Source organism: Urocitellus parryii, chromosome 3 (assembly GCF_045843805.1).
Source record: "Urocitellus parryii isolate mUroPar1 chromosome 3, mUroPar1.hap1, whole genome shotgun sequence".
NCBI lineage: Eukaryota > Metazoa > Chordata > Mammalia > Rodentia > Sciuridae > Urocitellus > Urocitellus parryii.
The window spans coordinates 200,769,669-200,790,313 of record NC_135533.1 but is presented as its reverse complement, the minus strand read 5'-3'; the positions used below and the strand labels follow the sequence as shown (position 1 = coordinate 200,790,313).

At 41.1% G+C, this 20,645-nt stretch overlaps 1 protein-coding gene across 4 annotated transcripts in view; it reads right to left on the bottom strand.

Annotated features, from left to right (window-relative positions):
- Lars2 (leucyl-tRNA synthetase 2, mitochondrial) overlaps positions 1-20,445 on the bottom strand; it is a 139,642-nt gene extending 119,197 nt beyond the window's left edge. For 2 of the 4 annotated variants that reach the window (XM_026389918.2, XM_077796294.1), the window contains exons 1-3: positions 20,359-20,445; positions 15,760-16,014; positions 9,289-9,417 (exon numbers count right to left, since the gene is read on the bottom strand). In XM_026389918.2, the coding sequence (XP_026245703.2) occupies positions 9,289-9,417; positions 15,760-15,993 (363 nt within the window). In that variant the 5' untranslated portion in view covers positions 15,994-16,014; positions 20,359-20,445. Of the gene's footprint in view, positions 1-9,288; positions 9,418-15,759; positions 16,015-17,961; positions 18,013-18,575; positions 18,657-20,358 lie in introns of those variants that run through there. The other 2 variants (XM_077796292.1, XM_077796293.1) reach the window with 2 other exon arrangements.
- Positions 20,446-20,645: the final 200 nt, after the last annotated feature.

The following is a 20,645-nucleotide window of genomic DNA, read 5'->3' as shown; positions in this document are numbered from 1 at the left end:
GGGAGGGTGGTCAAAGGAGGCCAAGCTTTATCTATGTTGTGTTTCTTTTTTAACAGGGGCACTACAGAATTTTACGTACAATTTAAAAATACTTTAAGAAGAAAAAATAAATAAACAGGCAAATGGACAGTTGTTCCTCCAACACAGGAAGCAAGCAAGAGCAGAGAGAGCGAAAGAGTGTGGAGGCCGATGGGAAAGAAATTGCCCAGTGGACAGAGGTAGTGCCATGTCACTACCAAGGACCAGCCAGTTCCCTGGAAATAGCCAGCTCTCTCCCTCTATAAGACAAAACTTTACATCTGAAATCGGTGCAGCTTCAGACTAAGAGCAACCATGGTTACTGCTTCTCAAAAATGGCTATTCTCAGAGTACCGTGGTGTCTTTGGAGTAGGTTCAACACTATTTCCAAGAAATAAGAAACAGAACATTTAATTTTGTTAGCAAGTACAATAACCCAGCATTATTACAGATTGGATATAAAAATCAAATGAATATTTCAGAATAAAAAACAAAACAAATGATGGTACCCAAACTCAAAGCAGCAGACCTCCTCTGGGAATGTGGAGGGACGTGATGGGCAGATGAATCAGTCAGTTTCCAATCAAGGGCCTGGACTGGCAATTCAGCCTCCCCTTGAAATTACATCTGCAAGGATAAGCCCTGGAAATCCACTATCTACTTTCTGATGCTACAGAGATTTGAAAATTTGAAAACTAAATGCCATACGCTGCACTCTCTGGGCACTTCATAAACACCTGTTCACTGACTGGCAACCGAAAGGCCGAGGAGATGTACACTACCGTTCACTCGCTAAGAACTCCCCTCGCTTCCTGATATTTGTGGGTAATTACATTATGGTTATGCAGCTGCCAGACTCATAGCCTCAATTTTCCTCCTCCTCCACAGTGAATAGCAAAAAGGCCCAAGCAGAAAACTATTTGGACAATGCCTGGTGGCTTTTTGCCTAAGACTAATTAGTCCAAGCCCAACTCTGTGAGGGGGACTTGGCACTTTGATGCTTTCATCACCCAGGATTCTGGACCAGAAGGTGCTGGGGAGACCAGCCGAGGTGGGAGGCGGGCAATTTTATTTTCTAACCATCTGTGCATACAACATATGAAAACACAACAAAATCACCATATGGAGCTGAGCTTTAAATATGTCATCAGACGTTCTATGAGTTTGAGAAGCAACCGATTGGCACTGCAGCCTTTGCTGATTACTGAGAGATTTACCTCTGGCTTCAAATGGCCATGTTCAAATATGCAGAGCTCAAGACGCCCTTTAATGGCTATTATTAATTGGGTTATCCTCAAAAAGTGCACTATAGCTTCTAAAGGGTTTTCTCATCGATTGTCTCACACAAATCTTGCAACAAATCTGTGAGATGGGTAAGGCAGGTGTCGTCACTGCTGATTCCTGATTGACTTGTGCCACTCTGTTTACACAGTCCACATCTCATCCATGTTCCCATCAGGTTCAGCTAGCTGCTTATGACCTTTAGCTTTCTTCTCACTTCCATGTGAGCTGTGTGTTGTTTTTTTTTTTTTTTTTTTTTTTTAAGTACTGGGGATTGAACTCGGAGGGGCTTAACCACGGAGCCACATCCCCAGCCCTTTTTTATATCTTATTTAGAGGCAGGGTCTCACTAAGTTGCTTAGGGCCTCATTATGTTGCTGAAGCTGGCTTTGAACTTGCAATCCTCCTACCTCAGCCTCCTGAGTCACTGGGATTACAGGAGTGTGCCACCATGCCCGGCTGTGAGCTATGTTTGAACCTAGAGAACCACATCCACTTTTTGCCCTGCAGAGTACTCCATCCTATTCATTTCAGTGCCAAACCTGGAGGAGGACTTGTGTCATAATTACCTGATGGATCATTTAAACTGCAGATTCCTGGGCCCCATGCCTGCCTTTCCAGCAAACTCCTCAGGGGATCATTATGTTTAAGAACTTAATGTTTAAGAACCACTTGCTGGACATAGAAAAGCTGACCAAGCATAAATGCCTCTATGCCCAAACTGGCAGCAGCAACTTTGTGTTCTGGGCAATGTTTCAAATTTTACAGGCTCAAACTCCAGGGCCCCGCACATGCTAAGCAAGCACTCCACCACTGAGCTACATCCCTCGCCCTTTTTATTTTTTTGTTTAATTTTAAAACAGGTCTTTCTTTACTGGCCTCAAACTTGTGACCCTCCTCCCTCAGCCTCTCCAGCAGGTGTGTGCCACTGCACCCCACAGAGTTTTAACTTTTCATTCATTATTTGCCATACATGAGCCCAAAGACTTTGTCATGGGCATTTGAGAGTTTTCAAATTTGAAAAAAAAATTATATTTGAGTAATAAACACTTATTCTAGAACTTATTCTAGACTTAAATAAAGAAGTTGTATGCTTTAAAGAATATCCAGGGACTCCATCAACTCAAAAATGGTTGAGGCTTACCAAACTGTGAACTCCACAGCAAAAGGACCCCATAGGGTGCAGATATACCAAAAATGATGGTCCCCGTCACCATTAACACTTGACGTGCATTAAACACAAAAAGAGTTAGAGAGACCTTTCCTGCCCCTGTGAAGCTTACAATATACTATTGGACAGATAAAAACAACACATGGAGAACACAGGGACTTAGCTAAAGTGAGTTTAGTGTACTTCTTGATAAAAGTGACTGTAAGTGTACTTCTTGATAAATGTGAGCTGGAGAATTGAAGTATAAATTGATGGTAGAAGTATAAATTTAAGGGACCTTGAAGAATGATGAGGCTTGCTTACAGAGGACAGTGAGAGGTTCTCCATGAAGGAGAAACACGGGTAAAAACCACAGAAGTGAGAACAAGGACGTTCCTCTATTTTGAGACGAGTTTGTACTTAGTTAGGGGTTGTGGATTCAGAAGGCCTAGGAGGACAGGTCAGGTAGGATCATTGCAAAAAGAAAACTGAAGCAGTGAACAACTCTGGATTCTGTTAAAAATATTTATATGAAGCATGCAGGACATAGTTTAAGGGTAGTAGAGAGGAGGGATGCAATTAGGGAGAGTGGCACGGGTGCTTCCTGGTTACTGGCGGAGACAAGAAAGACTGCTCCATTGCTGGCACGGTAAAAATACCAAAGGCTGAAATCTGAGCCCAAATAACATAGCTTCTCAAGTGACAGAGTTGCCTTTTAATGAGGCATGACAGCATGCTTGAGTGCGGGACCACTGGGACCCAACAGCTCAGAGTCACACCCTAGTTCTCTTTCACTCTTGGGTGGTGCGGCAGGATGGGGGACTCATCTCTCACTGGGGGAACTGAGATGATCCCAGCTTTCAGGCATGTTTGTGAAGGCACAGAAGGTCACTAGGGGCGAGGGTAGTTAATTGCACTCTGATCTCATTCTTCTTGTACAATCTATTAGTTGCTATGGGAAGAAACCACAGAAAAAGCTACCTTGAACTTTGAGTCATCATTCTTGCCCATTCTCAAAGCTAAACTATGATCCATAGTCTGGCCAGCCTCACAAAATGCAAAGACAAACCACAGACTGAAAGAAGATATTGATACTACATTCAGCTAACAAGGAATCAATAATCCAGACTATATAAAAACTCCTATAGAGCAATAGGAAGAAGACACACAATGCAAGAGGAATTTAGAAATAACGTGAGCAAGCCAATCAGGGAAGAGGAAGCTTACATAGACAATAAACAAGAAAAACATCTCAGTCTCCCACAGACGATAATCAGGAAAGTATAAACTAAAAGCACAAGTGAAAACTGGGGGTATAGTTCCGTTGGCATTCTGGGTTCAATCCCCAGCACCAAACAAACAAACAAACACAGTTGGTTGCTAATTCCTATATACTAATAGCAGAGATTAAAAAGTCAACACTACTATTTGTTGTCAAGGATATATAACAGAAAAAATATATATATCACTCTTTGCTAATGGACATATAAATCACCAAGACTTTGGAAAGCAATTGGGTGGGATGGAGTAATGCTGAGGCCACTTCCACAGGCTGACAGGTCCAGCACAAGGGTGTTCACTGAACATCCTTGGGAAACAACTTGAAAATCAATGTGAAAATGGTTAATTAAATATTGTCAAATAGCACCCAAAATGGATGAACTAACTCTAGAGCCACAGAAAGGATAAATCTGGAACTAGTGAGTAAAAATGTATGTAAATACGAATCAGATACCTTCTATATTAAATTAAAAATACAAAACTGCATGTAAATGTGTGTGTGGTATGTGTGTGTATCCTTAAACAATATATAGAGTGAACACATGAAAATATAGTCAAAGCCTTGGGAGAGTGGTTACTTAGCAGTGAAGGATGGGAATGTGACTGTTGAGAGGAACAGCTGAATACTTTTTTTTAAAGTATTGAGGCTAACAGGATTAAATGGTACTATATGTTACATTAGGATGGTAGGTTTGAGTATCTGTGGACCTGAATACTTCTATGTTGGAAATGTCCATAGTTTTAAAAGTATCACATTGAAATAAAAGGAACAGATGAGACTACCTGGGAAAGTAAGTAGAGAAAAAAAGATGAAGTGCTCCAGAACAGAATCTGAGGCAGGGTGGCCAAATTCCTTGAAAAACACAGAATCTTAATACTGACATAGAAAGAAATAGACAATCTAAATAGTCCTATTAGAGAAATAGAATTTGTAATTTTAAAACTTGCCCCAAAGAAAACTCTAGGCCCAGACAGCATCACTCATGAATGCTAACAAACAATTAAGAAAGAAATAATAATAACATATACCACTTTCAGAAAATAGGAAGAAGGGAAGACTTTGTAGGTCAAAGTGATGCATGCCTGTAACCCCAGCTGCTCAGTAGGCTGAGGCAGGAGAATCTCAAAGTTTAAAGCCAGCTTGGGTGACATACCAACACCCTGTCTCAAAATAAAATAAAAAGGGCTCGGGTTGTGGGTCAGTGATAGAATGTCTACCTAGTACGCATAAGGCTGTGGGCTTAATCCCCAGGACTCCCCTCTATGTTGCCTAGAAAGAGGGGAAAATTCCATAGCTTGTTTTATGAAGCCAGCATAATCTTAATTCCCAAGAAAATGTCAGATCAATATTTCTCATGTACACAGGGAAATTAGCAAATTGAATATAACAATATAAACATCTTTTAAAATATTTATTTATTTTTAGTTGTAATTGGACACAATATCTCCATTTCATTTGTTTATTTTTATGTGGTGCTGAGGATCGAACCCAGGGCCTCGTGTGTGCTAGGCTAGTACTCTACTGCTGAGCCACAACCCCAGCCCCTAAACATCTTTAAATCATGGAAAAAAGGTAATGTTTCTCAAGAATGGTTTACTATTGTTAAAAGTAAATTAAGATAATATACCACATTAATGGATAAGAAAGGGCATTTGATGAAAATCAACATTCATGATAAAAATTCTTAGCAAGTTAGTAATAAAAGAGAACTTCCTGAACCTGACTGTGAGTATGCAAAGACGGAATGAAATGGGGGAAATTGTGGAGTAAGTTGGGAGGAAGAAGCCAAGATACAAGAAGAAAACTCAGAGAGTAGAGTCTGATGCCAAGAGAACAGAATGGTTCAAGGAAGAAACGTGCCACCAATTGCATATCGCCGAGGCTGAGGAAGATGAGGACAGGGGACACTTCTGCAGAGGTCACTGTGGCCAGAAAGACTCACTACATGAGGTACTCCACATTATACTTCCCATAATGCTGTTCTTGGTGTGTCTTAGAAGTACTTCACACATCTTCATTCAAGAACAAAGCAAGCCAACAAACTAACAAATTAATAGGGCAGAGTTGGCTACATTTTTCATAGGCCTACTGCCTGATTTTCAACCTAAAATTCCAGTGTTTCTATTTAATAGAGTAGAAAATCAAGGGTTTAGAATAAAACTGGTGTTCATTGACCATTTATTGATGAATTAATCAATACACATTTCAGATCCTGTTTGGCAGTCCCAGATTAGATATTCCTGCCCTCTTTAGAGTGAGGATCATTAAGCTCAACTTGAGTTCAAGTCCAAGTGATTCAAGGACTTGTCCAGACACTGGGTAGGATTTGAAAATGTCAGGGAAGTTGAATAAGTCTTCTTTCATATGGTTGACAGTTAAACTGAGGTGAGGTTTTGTTTTTTTTTTTCCTTTTTTCTTTTCCCCACCCCCTTTCCACATCACTTAAAAACAGCCTGACCAAGTTTGCTGGTTACATATGGAATGCTCTGACTTAACATGAAGTATGAAAATTAGCAAGAAATTAATTGCAATGTAACTTAAAAGGACATCTCCAAAGGACAGCTTGTCATCTTAAAACAGAACAACTAAATCGATGAACAGAAAACAAAAAACCTAGGAGTCTGCTGATCACATAGCCTAAGATACTTAAACCAAATAACAAATAGTGACTTCAAGAATAAGGCCCAGATCCAGGCTGAGCACAGACACTATGAACTGTAAACAAGAATATGCAGTCAAGCTGCTTCTCAGAGGGCAGCTTTGTGCAGCAGACACCACGCAGAAGAGAGCGGGGATTCATTTATTAAATGGTAGTGAATCACTTTCCTGAGCAGCTCAGAGTAAATTAGATCAGTATAAATAATAATTACAGCTATCACTTAATAAAGGATTATGTGCTAAATATAAGCACCATACGTGCACCATCTCATTTAACCCTTCCAACAACCCTAGAGGGAGGAATTATTGTTATCATTATTTTCCTCTTTCCTTTTCATTCCTTTCTTCTTCTCTTTCTTTCTTTTTTCTTTTTCTTTTTTTTCATGCTGGGGATCAAGCGCCTTGCACATGCTAGACAGCATTCTACTACTGAGCTACAGCCCTGGTCCATCCCTATTTTTAAAATGCGCAAAGTGGGATTCAGAAACACTAAATGACTAAACAGGATCACACAGCGGGAAAGTGGTATAACACCATTCAAAAAATGTCCAATTCCTGGGTCCAGCCTGACTGTGAACTTCAGCGATGGCAGGAAGACACCATTTAACACTTGTCTTTTGAGTCTGAGCTGCCTGGAAGGATCCAGCTCCTCTGGGCCTAGGGCTCTATCATGAGCTTCTTCTGCAGCATCTCATCTCATTCAAAGGAATTAGAATCCCACATATAAACCCTCAACCTTCCCCGTTCCCTATCATCAATGCTTATGCTTTGCTGCAAATACTTAACCTTCAACAATTTGCCTGCACTCACTAATTGTTCAAAATAAGTTGGCATAAGTAATAATAACAATAACAGCAAGACAAATCTAGTTGAAGGATCACTGTTAGTTAAGGAACTGAATTTTAAGGGACTAGGGGCGTGGCTTAGCAATAGTGTATTTGCCTAGCATCTGCAAGGCCCTAGGTTCCATCTCCAGTCAAGGAAGGATGGAAGAAAGAAAGGAACAAAGGGAGGGAAGGGAGGAAGGAAGGAAGGAAGGAAGGAAGGAAGGAAGGAAGAAAAGAAATTTTATTTTAGTAAAAAAGCCAATTCATTCTGACCTGTCTCTTTCTAACAAACCACAGAAATAATGGCAAGCAATATGAGGGAAAAATAACATGTGATATAACCATAAATCTTTTGACCATCTGAGACAGAATGCAAATCTCTAAGTTTGGCAGTATATAGCTATTAACTCCTCGACAGACACATCACAACTTGACCTCATTTTTAAGGAATACTTCTTGCTGTCAATTTTAGTTCAGCAAAAACCTTCAAACTAATTATGACATAAGATGCACTTACCTCTCTAAAGAAAAAAAGCTTTATAAAAAAACTGGGAGGTGGCAGATAACACCTGTATAGACCCTGACAAGTTAATAACAGCAAACACCAGTGGAGAGCCAGTAAATGTTGAACAACTGGCTTTCAGGGGGAAAAGCACTCATTTGTAGATTTGCTGATTTCCAAGGTGTAAATACTCCCACCATAGTGGATTTCAAACTACCCAGATGACTAAAAACAAAATCGAATAGGGATGTATACTACCAGCTTTCAGGATCTGATGTGAGTAGGATCCTGCCCACAGATGGCAACTGCCAATATTTATTGGTAACATACTGTGGTCCCTAGTCATGGCCAATAGGGCAGGTACAATTTTATCCTCATTTTAAAGATGAGAGAAAACTAGGTCTTGAAGAGGTTAATTAACTAGTCAAAGTTTGCACTGGCATTTGAATCCTGGGGGTCTATTTCAATGGTCCAAGCTCTCAGCTCCTCCTCCATCTTGCCTCTTTCCATAGGTGGTTAAAAGATAATTTGGTTACTATCACCCCATCTTATAGTTGATGTCTTGCTAAAGAGTAAAGAGCAGGTTCTAGGCTAGTGGGCAGTGGGGTAAATAGGACCGACCTACATCAGCCACAGAAGGGCGTTTGTCCTCCTCTCTCCTGATAAATTTCACCTTGCCCTTTAAGATTCATGTCAGAAGTTTCCTCTTTATCAGAGCTTTCCCAATTCCCCAAATAATATTTTCCAAATATATTTTCTTATAAAATTTTATTTTTTCCCATTATAAAATAAATGCTTGCTCATTAGAGAATGTAAAAACATCTAACATAAAGGGAAAAATCTCTCTCGTGGCCCCATATGCCATTCACAGCATGCTCTAGTTTGCATCTTAAATGTCACCCAAAGGCCCATATATTAGTGGTATTGGGAGCTGATGGAACCTTTAAGAGGTAGGGCCTAGTGAGAGGTCTTCAGGGGCTGAGGGTGTTCCCTTGAAGGGGACAGTGAGACCCAGACCCTTTCCTTCCTATGTTTCACTTCCTGGCCCATGAGATGAACCATGCTGTGCCATGTGCTGCCCACCATTTGCCATCTGCAGCAGAGGTCTAAAAGCAGTGGGTCCACCTGATGGTAAGAACGAAACTCTAAAGTCACGACCAAAATAAACCTTTTCTTCTCTATAAGTTGATGATCTCAGATATTTGTCAAAGTGCTAGAAAATTGACTACACACAGGATTTGATTCATTTTTCTATTGTGGGTTTCATTCCCCTATATAATGATTATTTATGGATGGGGTGACTCCTTCTGGGAAGACATGAGGGTTACCCACATTTGTATCTGCACCCTTAGCGCAACATGCAATTCATGGCTGTCTTCCCAATTAATGTAGGTGCTTGATTATGATGTCTTCTATGCATAAAAGGAAACACCAAGCTTTTCAATTCAATCCTCAAAGTCATTCTAATCATAACTAAAGTTGGCTGTCATCATTTATCTTGAGCACATGCCACTACACTCTTGTCCTGAGTGGGCAGAAGAGGGCTGTCTCAGCAGGCATCTTTCCTTACCTGCATTCCTCTCATCTTCTGGAACCGTGCGATGGTGTCACTGATAGTGTAGACACGCACGTGGCCCATATGCAGCTTGCCAGAAGGATAAGGGAACATGGAAAGCACATAAAACTTGGGCTTTGACTTCTAGGAAAGAATAACAAAGGAGGACAATGAGTATTTATTAAGCATTTTCTGGGAACTCTGCATGCAATAATACTTTGGCACTTTATTCAAGGTATCAATTTAACATTTAAAAAATTTCCTTTGAATAACTCTTCTCGTTATGTAAATTGACAAAAACATTAAAAACCAAAATTCAAAGCCCTGGTTTAAGCTAAAAAATGTCCAAAATAACACTGAACAACCTCAAAGTACTAATTACCTGTATATATTTTTAATTTTGTTTTTTCTCTTCTAAAAACTTCTTTTTTTTTTAAGACAGCTTCTATCTAGGTCATAAAGAACTGTTTTTCCAAATGAAGCTCTAACATATATATCCATATGATTCAAGGAAACAATAGGTGAATTACACAGATGAGACATCTCTAAAAATGGAGCCCCTTCCTAAATTCCCTTTGGCTGCATTCAACATTAAGAGCAGGATCATGAATACCAGTTTGGATCCTGAATTTCCCCACTGTATTGTGAGCTTATCTTTCAATAGAAAAAAATTGAAGTAGAAAGTCATGAGAAAAATCTTAACCAACAAAGGCTAAAGGTTGCTATTTTCCAGGGATGACAGACAGAATTATGGGACTCTCCAGCTTCCAAAGCACCAAGATCATGAGAAACACAGGAAATCTGTACATTGGCCTAAACAGAGTGAAGACAGAGCAGGTGGTTTTTACTGGGTCACTGACTTTTGGTACCTGGGCTATTGCATTGGTAAAATGGTAAATGTTGTCAAGGATCTGTACACATGAGGAAAAAACGCTCCAAGGGAAAGGTGGGAGTCACTGAATTGATTCTTCTTAGGGGAACCTTCTTAGGGGAACCTGTTGTTCAAGGGCAAATACTGTGGTTTCATTTTTGTTTGTTTGTTTGTGTCTGTGTGTCCTCTGGATGGAAACTGGGGCCCTGTGCATACTAGGCAAGTGCTCCACCACTGAGTTCCACCCCAGCCCAAGGACAGATTTAATCATCTTTCTCCACCTCTCCAGCCTCCCAACAGGAGTTTAATAACCATTGGATAAATGTTTTGTTGGCCTCTGTGGGAACACTTTTTACCAAAGGGCATTTTCCCCCAGAAAAACTTTACAAATCCTGTCTGGGTAATGGGAGGCTTTCCTTAAACCCTCCCAGGGTGTGTGTTAGGGGTGGGAGGTCCCCAGACAAAAGGAAAAGCAACAGGAACTGCTTCTGTTGGTCACTGAAGGGGGCCATCTGCTGCCACCTCTGTTGGGTTTCTCTCTGCCTTCTAGGTCTCCCTTTTGGTCCTTAGTCTCTTCCTAGAGGATTGCAAGACTTCTTTGAGGCTTTGTTTTCCCCAAAGTAATAGAAACAAAGGAAAAACAGAATATTCATAACCTTTCTTGTGTACAGGTATAGGAGAATGGTTTTAAAATATTGTTTGCCAAGCACATGCATAACTGACAACGGACAGAGCCAACTGAACTCAGGTGAGTAGAAGACACAAGAAATCAGGCTCTTGCCAAGTTCTTGTCTTTCCTTTTTTTTCTATTTTTGGTGGCACTGGGGGTTGAACCCAGGGGCATGCTACCCTCCAGCTTCATCCTCGGCCCTTTCTCCATTTTTTGCAGTTCTGGAGATAAAATCCAAGGGCAATTCACCCCTGAGCTACATCCCCAGTCCAGTTTATTTAAGGCATTTTATGGTTTAGATATGAGGTGTCCCCTAAAAGCTCATGTGTGAGACAATGCAAGAATTTTCAGAAGTGAAATGATTGGGTGGCGAGAGCCTTAACTTAATCACTGGATTAATCCACTAAGAGATAACTGCAGGCAGAAAGGGTGTGGCTAGGGGAGGTAGGTCACTGCAGGTGTGACTTTGGGGTTTACATTTTGTTCCTGGTGAGCAAGAGCTCTCTGTTTCCTTGTTGCCATGTCCTGAACTGCTTTTCTCTTCCATGCCTCAACTCAGGCACAGAGCTATGGAGTCAGCCACCAATGGACAGAACCTCTGAAACCACGAGTCCCAAATAACTTTCCCTCCTCTACATTGTTTTTGTCAGGTCTCTTAGTCACAGCAACAAAAAAGCTAACTAAAACAAACAGGATCTCACTAAATTGCTGAGGCTGCCCTCAAATTTGGGATCCTCCTGCCTCAGCCTCCCTAGAGACTGGGATCAGCTAGGATTGCAGGTATGCACCACAGCACCCAGTTCTTGCCAAGTTCTTTGACTTCCTTCAACAAAGAAGGCAAAAAACTTTAACAGAAGTGCTAATATGTGGAAAAAACAACTAAAATGGAACATCTCCTTGCACTGACTATCCTTTAGAAGTTACCAAGGTAAGGAATACTGCCTGGAGGAAGAGGAGGAAGAGAACAAATAAGGCATCTGGAAAATCTAGAAAATCATCTAAAACTGCTGAAATGACAACCAAACGGGGTGGTAAGCAGGATACAGGTCATGCCCTTTCATTACAAAAAACTCAGGAGTGTGAGAGCTGAGATTCAGGGGTCAGTGGGAATTCAGGTATTAAGAAGGGGAGTGGGGCTGGGGATGTGGCTCAGGGGTGGAGCGTGTGCCTATCACACAGAGCCCCAGGTTTCTATCCACGGCACCAGGCAAACATAACAGGTGACAGAAAATCCTCTCAGCTTATAAACAAGTCCCTCAAGGGAGAGGCAACAACTCATTCTTTAACTTAATGCAAAAATCAAAGCAAGAAAACTCTTCATTTTTTCAAAATTTTTTTTTTTTTTTTTGGTACTGGAGATTGAACTCAGGAACACTCGACCCCTGAACCACATCCCCAGCCCTATTTTGTATTTTTATTTAGGGACAGGGTCTCATTGAGTTGCTTAGTGCCTCACTTTTGTTGAGGCTGGCTTATTAAACTCATAATCCTCCTGCCTCAGCCTCCTCAGCCACTGGGATTACAGGTATACGCCACCACACCTGGCTTAAAATCTTATTCTTTCCTGCAATGGATGAGGCCTATTGTCTTTCAATTTTTAGGGATATGGGAAAATACCTTGTTAGAGTTCTTTGGGAATGAAAGAAATAGAATGTTATTTGTTGACATATGCTATTTCTAGTTTTTCCTAAAACATTTTCCTTATTTATAATTACCTTATTTTATTATACTAATATTTACTTTGTTACATTACCCTTATTTAACAATCTTGCCTCAAACATTTTCCATATACATCTTCTTCTCTAGCATCTCCTGTTTGTTCAATGAAGATTTAATTAGTAGCAAAATCAAACTAAGTCAAACTCCAAACTTATAAAAGATGTACAGAGAAGGATTGCTAGCAAGTCTTTAATATTCATAAATATTTTTGTTTATTGCAATAAATGTATTCAGCCTACTGCCTGCCTCTCTGCCTTTTGCTTTTCTATTTGAATTAAGTCATTTTCCTCTATGACAATGAAATGAGTTCTATCATCTGGGGGTGGAAAGGAGAAGTTATGGGGCTTGGTTATGATTAAGCAGAAATCTGATTGAAAGGGAAATTTTCAAAATTATATAAAAGTCTAAAAATTTAAGCCTTTAAGAGAAATTAAGATTATAAGCATTGGGGAGAGGAGGATTTTTATAACTGGGTCCTATTATTTTTGTCAGCTTCTGACTTCAAAAGATGACGTCTGCCTCTGTGTGGCTCATGCTCTGAAGCTATAGCTAAGACTAGAGGGTGGCAGAATCAAAGGAGCACCCCACAGGAGTGCAGGGCCCTAGCTGTTATCCTAGCTTAGCTACCAGCTGTAAGGCCTTAGACAAATTCCTGTGCCTTTCTGGGCTCAGTTTGTTACCTGTTAATCAAAAGAGAGGCAAAAGAAAGTTCCAAGCAGCTGGGTGCGGTAGCACATGCTTGTAATCCCAGTGGCATGGGAGGCTGAGGCAGGAGGATCACAAGTTCAAAGCCAGCCTCAGCAACTTAGTGAGGCCCTAAGCAACTCAATGAGACCTTGTCTCAAAATAAAATATAAAACAGGCTGGGGATGTGGCTCAGTGGTTAAGCACCCCTGGGTTCAATCTCTGGTACCAAAAAGAAAAAAGAAAAAGAAAGTTCTAAGTAAAAGCACAAACTCAGGAATGCAACAGGCCTGGGTTGGAATCCTAGCCCTGCCATAGGCTAGCTGTGCATCTTGGCAAATGACAACTGAGCTTTGGCTCTCTTACTCCCCAAATGAGAAGAACAATACCTACACTCAGGGTTGTTCCAGGATTAAAATGAAATAATTGATGGAAAGATGGCACCTGGCACATGGTAAAGAGCTCATCAAATGGCAATTCTTTTTTAAATGGTGATTAGGATGAGATGATAAGACATCTGACTCACTGGGGTGGATTTCAAATGTACCCAATACCACAAGGAGACTGACTATATATAAATGCTTCAAAAATCCCCCAGCACCCAATCAGAGTCTCAGCTCCTGATAAAGATAAACTACATGTTCTTGTATCTTTTATTTATATAACACTTCAGTTTGTAAAATGTGGTCAGACACATTTTCTTATTTCATTTTCAAAACAATTCTGTGAGATAAACAATGCAAAGAGCTTGAGAATCAAGGAGGTAAAATGATAGCCCTAGATCATAAGAAATCACTTCTTGGGATGTGCAGTGTGACAACCCCTCAGGTCCTCACTGGGTGCACTCTCTACTTCCCTCTTCCTGACATGGTACCCACAGGGTCCCACACAATATCCTTTAGGCCATTTCCCACAATATCAAACCATAGTTTATTTTCTTCCATTTAATATTTTTTAAAAATTATATGCTTAAGATGAATGAGACGTCACAAAGGCAGTAAGCTACAACTTCAAAATGTTTAGAAGTCACTAAATTATAATCTAAACTGAAACGGAAAAAAAAAAAGTAAATCTTATTTTACTTGTTCAGAACTAAACTGCTCCCTAGAGTCTAAAACACACTTAGTTATGTTAGTCTGGTCATGTTGACCCAAAAGCTTTTCACTTCCTAATGAGGTAAAAGTCAAGCTTTTACTGTAAAATAATGCATTAAATTCAAGCCTATCTTTTTATCATTTCATTTTGTTATATGCTACACCTCTCTTGATTTTAGATTTTCTTCCTACCCAGTGCCAAAATCATCTATCAGGTGAACACAGTAGCTCCCCTCCTCAAGTCCGTTTTTCTTAAGCATCCATCTCACAAGGAGGAGTGTGACAGGGTGGGAACCAGGTGGTGGGAAAGCCAAGTTCATGGAGTGTGCCTGGCATAGCCACATTCAACGGCTTGCCTGGGACCTAATCACTAATTCAACACAGCAGGACTATTTGACTATTAATAATACAAAGGGACAGTCAGAATTTAAGAGTAAAACTCTTACAGTGCATTTCTCTGATCAGATTGGGGTTGTAGCTTAGTGGTAGAGCACTTGCCTCGCTTACATGAGGGACTGGGTGTGATCCTCAGCACCACTTAAAAACAAATAAATAAACATATTGTGTCCATCTACAACTAAATAATAATAATAAACCCTTAAATATATCATGTAACAAATCATTATCTCCCATTTGTCATTCTGACCAATATCAAGAAGAAAGGATCAATATGTCTAAGACTCCTTCCCAATGGGCTGGCCTCCCAGAGGAGGAGCAAAGAGCTCTCCATGGAAATCAGCCATTGCCAAGTACTTAACACAACCAATTCTGGCAGAGTATCAAGTTGGTACATGTGGACCAGAAGCCAAGGGTCCACTAACTCTTTGACCGCTTCTGCAAGATGGCACATGCCTGTAATCCCTCACAGATTACAGGAAGGCAATGGTGCCTCCTCCCTCCCTTCTCTCTGCCAGCCAAAGATCTGTCCAGCAGCCTTCACTTGCCTTACAGATCACATAGGAAGAAGGCTGGGACCCTCCCCACCCAAACCATGATGAAGTGAGAGAACAGGATTGGAGGCCAAGGTCATGCCAGGGGAGGGGCAGATCCTGTTCAACACATGCTCCTTTGAGGGGTCCAGGCTCCTCTTCTGGAGCCTTACATCTGGCTGCTAGATCTCTGTGTGCTGCCCACAAAGAACCACGAAGGACCCCAAACCTGTTGATGCTCTTGTTTTGATGAGTTTCCCCTGACAAATGCTACTCCCGAATGCCTGGTGTGGTGCTGTCTGCCATGCACCTTGTGGACAATATTGCCCCGTACACACGCACACGCTGGGAACTCTTCTAAGCATTATCCTTGGTTCATCTCATTTATTCCTCACATTCCACCCAGCAAGCAGGTGAACACTGCTGCTTGTTTTAGATAAGAACACAGAAGCCAGGCAGTCTGACCATAGAATCCAAGTCCCTATGCCCTCTGCTTTATGCCCCCAGCCCAGTACTCACATCAGCTTCTGAAATTTTGGAGGCCTGTTCTTTTATTCGTTGATGCCACCATTCCTCAACATCCTTTCTTGTCTGCAATGTATATTCTTTCGTCCATTTCCCAGTGGCACTGTAAATACTTCTGGTACATTCTGGAATTACTCGCCTTTCCCATTTGATGATGTCTGGCCCACCCTTTAGCTGCCTTCTCAGAAGAGAAGCATATAAACCCAGTCTCTGCCAAGCAGGAGCCATTCTTCAGAACACAGGAAGGCACTGAAAAAGAGGACAGAAGACAAGCTCACAAGCTGCCTAGAACCTTCCCAAAGGATCTTCTTTCCTATCAGCACAGCCCTGTGTTTCCTGCCTGCTCACTTGCTTTCTCCTCTTCTTCTTCATTTGTTTTTTCCCGAAAAGAATATTTTAGAAGTTCAATTCAGCTCATACAAATTCCTGAATGGAAAATATAAAAGTGATTCATGCCCCCAAACACCAAAGACACAAATAACCTATAGGAAGAAAGGGAGCCTGCTGCCTGGGCCAGCTCCTGCACAACCTCACAGATTACAGATTACAGGAAGGCAATGGTGCCTCCTCCCTCCCTTCCTTCTCTGCCAGCCCAAGATCTGTCCAGCAGGCTTCACTTGCCTCCTCTCCTGGCCTCAGCAGAACTCTAAGCACATCTGCCTTGGCCCAAGGCTCAAAGAGCAGAAGAGATCTGAACACAAATCTAGAAGAAGCAGAGATTCTAAGCTATTTATAGCATTTTTTTTTCATACATATTCTTCTTCTTCTTCTTTTTTTTTAGTTGTAGTTGGACACAATACCTTTATTTCACTTATTTATTTTTTTATGTGGTGATGAGGATCAAACACAGGGTCCCGCACATGCAAGGCAAGCACTCTACCACTGAGCCACAACCCCAGCCCCTTCATACATATTCTAAGTTAAATAGACTTTATTACCAGGAATCCTCATTATTTAGAAAATTATTTATTCATTTGATTCTTCATTCATTTACCAAATATTTATTTATTCAGTGCCTATGGACCTAATGGATACAGCTGGGAACAACTTCAACAACAAAAAAATAGTCCCAGGCTGCGGGTGCAGCTCAGTGGCGGAGCATGTGCTTAGCTTGCAGGAGGACTTAGGTTCAACCCTCAGCATGGCAAAAAAAAAACAAAAGCAAATGAAGTCCTTTCTTTCAGGGCAATTATATACTGGAAAAGAAACCAACAAATAAACATAATGTGTCGCAGTGGGGAGTACTATGTAACATTTTAGAATACAACCCATATATTGGACCCACCAGAATATGTTTGTAATTCAAAATTTAACTTTAGTGTGTCACTGGTTTCCTCCCTAAGCAAATTCTGGAAATGACCTCATTGAAGAAGTTTCTTTCTGTTTTTACTGCTGTTTAAAGGGTTGAGGTACAATTTCATCGAATATTTAAGATGGACCAGTAAATACCCTACACTTTCTGCCTTCTTGCATAATAGCTTTGGAGAGCTGCTAGGGTGAGGGCGGGGAAAAACAACAGACGAAAATAGGTCTTAACAAAAGAAAAACAAAGTTGGTACTCCAAACTGATGTTAATTCTGATTCTCTCAAAATTCTTTCCATAGCTTCTAGAGTTTGGCCTGTTCCACAAAGATACTGGATCACAAATGTTGCCAGGAGGGTCATTAAAGGTTTATAAAAGTGGGATTCACACTCACATAAAATGGCATCGCAGTGTTGGCACTTTACCAGTTTATCTGCCAAAGCTCTTGACATACCAATTCTCACTGCATTTAACACCTCTTGCTTTTTTAGGGATGAAATCAAAGACAGACTGAAAAAAATTCTCCCTATCAACTGGGTTTGACTATATTACAATATGTAGATGGGACTATAGGCATTAGGGTGAACCACATGAAACTGGTTAAATATTAGCAATTCTATATAACCAACCTAATGTACATAGACTTTGTATAATGACATCTGTTACATTTTATTTTTAGGGTTTAGGTTTCTATATAATTAGAATTATCTAGAGGCGTCATAGAGTTTATGGTTTTCTTGCTAAGTCAGCATTTCCATACTTTCGTAAGTCAAACAATGTCTGTTTAACAGAAGGCACATAGATACCTGTCTTTTATGTAAGGAGAGTGTTCTGGGCTGTCCTCACAAACAGAAAGAATGAAAAGTAACAAAATCATAAAAACACAAACTGACCTGAACTGCAATCTGACAAGGTTTTGGTTTCATTGCTGGTTAGCCATCGTGATGAATGAAATATGAGAATAGACAGATCACCAATAGGAGTAACATGAAGGGCATTCCTTCACTCAAAATTCTAATCCTGTCTCTAGAACTTACTTATTCTATACAACAAATCATAAGCAATACAGAGTACAACTCCCTGTCTACATAAGAATAAACTTTATATAATACCGGCTCCCTAATAACCTCTCCTTTGCATAAATCAATGGACCAAAGAATCCTGAAACATAACTGGGTATATAAATGAATTTGAAGTTTATAAAGAAAAAAGCACAAACTGATTAGAAAATGAAAGGTTATTCAATGAATGGGGGCAACTTTCGAACTGGAGCGCCACCTCAAATCATACACTGGAGTAAATCCCAGATAAAGAATGTTTTTCTTAAACATAAAACAAGATAAAAACAGATGAGTATTTAATAAACTTTTACAAGGCACACAATGTTCTATCCTGATCATAAAAACAATGGAAAATTTCACAAAGGAAAATATTAATAAACATAGCTCTAAAAATGTAATAATGTCTGTATATCAAAATGTCATGAGCCAGGCACAGTGGTGCACACCTGTCATCCCAGCAGCTCAGGAGATTAAGGCAGGAGGATCTCAAGTTGGAGGCCAGGCTGGACAACTTAGTGAGATTTAGTCTGAAAGTGAAAAATAAAAAGGGTTGGGAGTATAGCTCAGAGGCAGAGCACTCCTGGATTTAATTCCTAGTACCAAAAAAAAAAAAAAAAAATCTGAACAAAATTACTAGAGGGCAAACAATTCTGAAAGACCAAAACTACAATCATACAAGGTTATCTAACACTACAAAAAGTTCACATGAGAAGAGAAACACTCAAAACCTAATGTTAAAAAAGGGCAAAGGTATGGGCTGGAGGTATAGCTCAGTAGTAGAACAACTGCTGAGCATGCCCAAGGTCCTGAATTTGATACCTCACCACACACACACACACACACACACACACACACACACACACACTTTTAAGAATAAAAGTCCAAGGGATAGGGGTATGGTTCAGTGGTAGAGCACCCCCCCTCAGCATTTGTGAGGCCCTGGGGTCAATACCCAGCACTAAAGAACAAAGATGCACAGGAAATACTGTTTAAGTTTTGGGGCTGGGGAAGTAGCTCAGTGTTATGGTGTTTGCCTAGCATATGCCTGGCTCTGGCTTCCATCCCCAGCATGCAAAAATAAAGTCACACCCTTTATCTTAGAGGTCCCCATACCATTCTCAGATTATTACACACTACCAGGACTCACTAGGAACCAGTCTGTACTCATGGCTCTGATTTTTACAGAACTTCCTGGGTCTCTGCCTTATTCCCTTCCTTTACTTCCCAGGCCCTGTTCTAGGTCATTTCAAATATCTCTCCATGGAAGGCCTAATGGGTACTGCCTCTTCCTGATATCAAGGAGCCACAATTGTATCAGAGAACTATGTGGATACAATGAATGTGAAAGGTGTAGCTCATGTTCTATGCTTATGTTCAAATTGGCTTTTATCTTCCCTAACTCTAGCTCATCCAGTTCCTTCACTTGTTTGTGATCTTGTCTTCTCCCTCCTTTCAAAGCAACAATTCCTGCTACTCCATCCTTCTCAGTCCTGACCTCATCTAACTTGGAGCTTGAGGTTGAAGTTTCTGAGAATAGAAGGGATCTGAGAACTGTACTCAAAATAATGATCACACAGACAGAGAAACCTAGAAGAGTAGAAGATAAAAAGAAACAGCCACATGGGAGAATTACAGGAAGGCATTTCTTTACACCCAAAATAAAGTGCAAGCAAGTCTCTGGGAAAATTCCTCTTAATGAAACTAAGTTTTAAAAAGACATGCTTGTGTTTTGCAGCTAGTTCCCTGTGTGACCTCAGGCAACTTGTTTCCTATCTGGAACTTCATCTTCCCTCTCTATAAGCTAAAGATGTGGACCCAGATGATTTTTAAGGAGCTTCAGGTTCTAACATGCTGTGGCAATGACCTGTGAGCCCCAAAGATGCAATGAATTATCTCTGACTGGATCCAAGCCCCAATCCGGTCCAGAGGTAAAGAGCCAGGAATGAACCAAGGTAGAGAAGCTGCAGAGAGAGGAATTTCGAGTATATAACCATGTGAAGATGTGCGTTTTCTCTGGGAAGGGGTCCAGAGCAACGGGATCCAAGGCTTAAAGCGTCAGAAGACTAGGATCTCAAAGACTTTTCCAGTTCGGAAACTGCAAGGTTTCAGGACCACGTAACCCAGCCCCCACCTTTCCTTCTTGCCCCAGCAAAACGGAATCTCCCGATCCGGGATGAGAATATCAATCGGGCCTGTCTCTCGTCCCGCTGAGCTCCGGCAGGGATTTACCTGCTCACAGGCTCTGGCCTGCAGCTCCTCTATGCCTCGTTTCTCAAACCTTTAGACACACACGGCCCCGTCAGTCACCATGGGCGCCGCCATCTTGGCAGAACAACAACTTTATCGGTCGAGGCCGTCGCAGACACGGACAGGCGGGCGGGGCCTGGGACAAGGAGCTTGGCCTGTGGGCGGCTCCCAGCAGCATGCGGGCGGGGCGTCTGGCGGTTGCCCCGCCCACCGGCCGTGCCTCTTGTTTGCGGGTCAAATTATTACAATGTAGCCGGGGCCGGAAGATC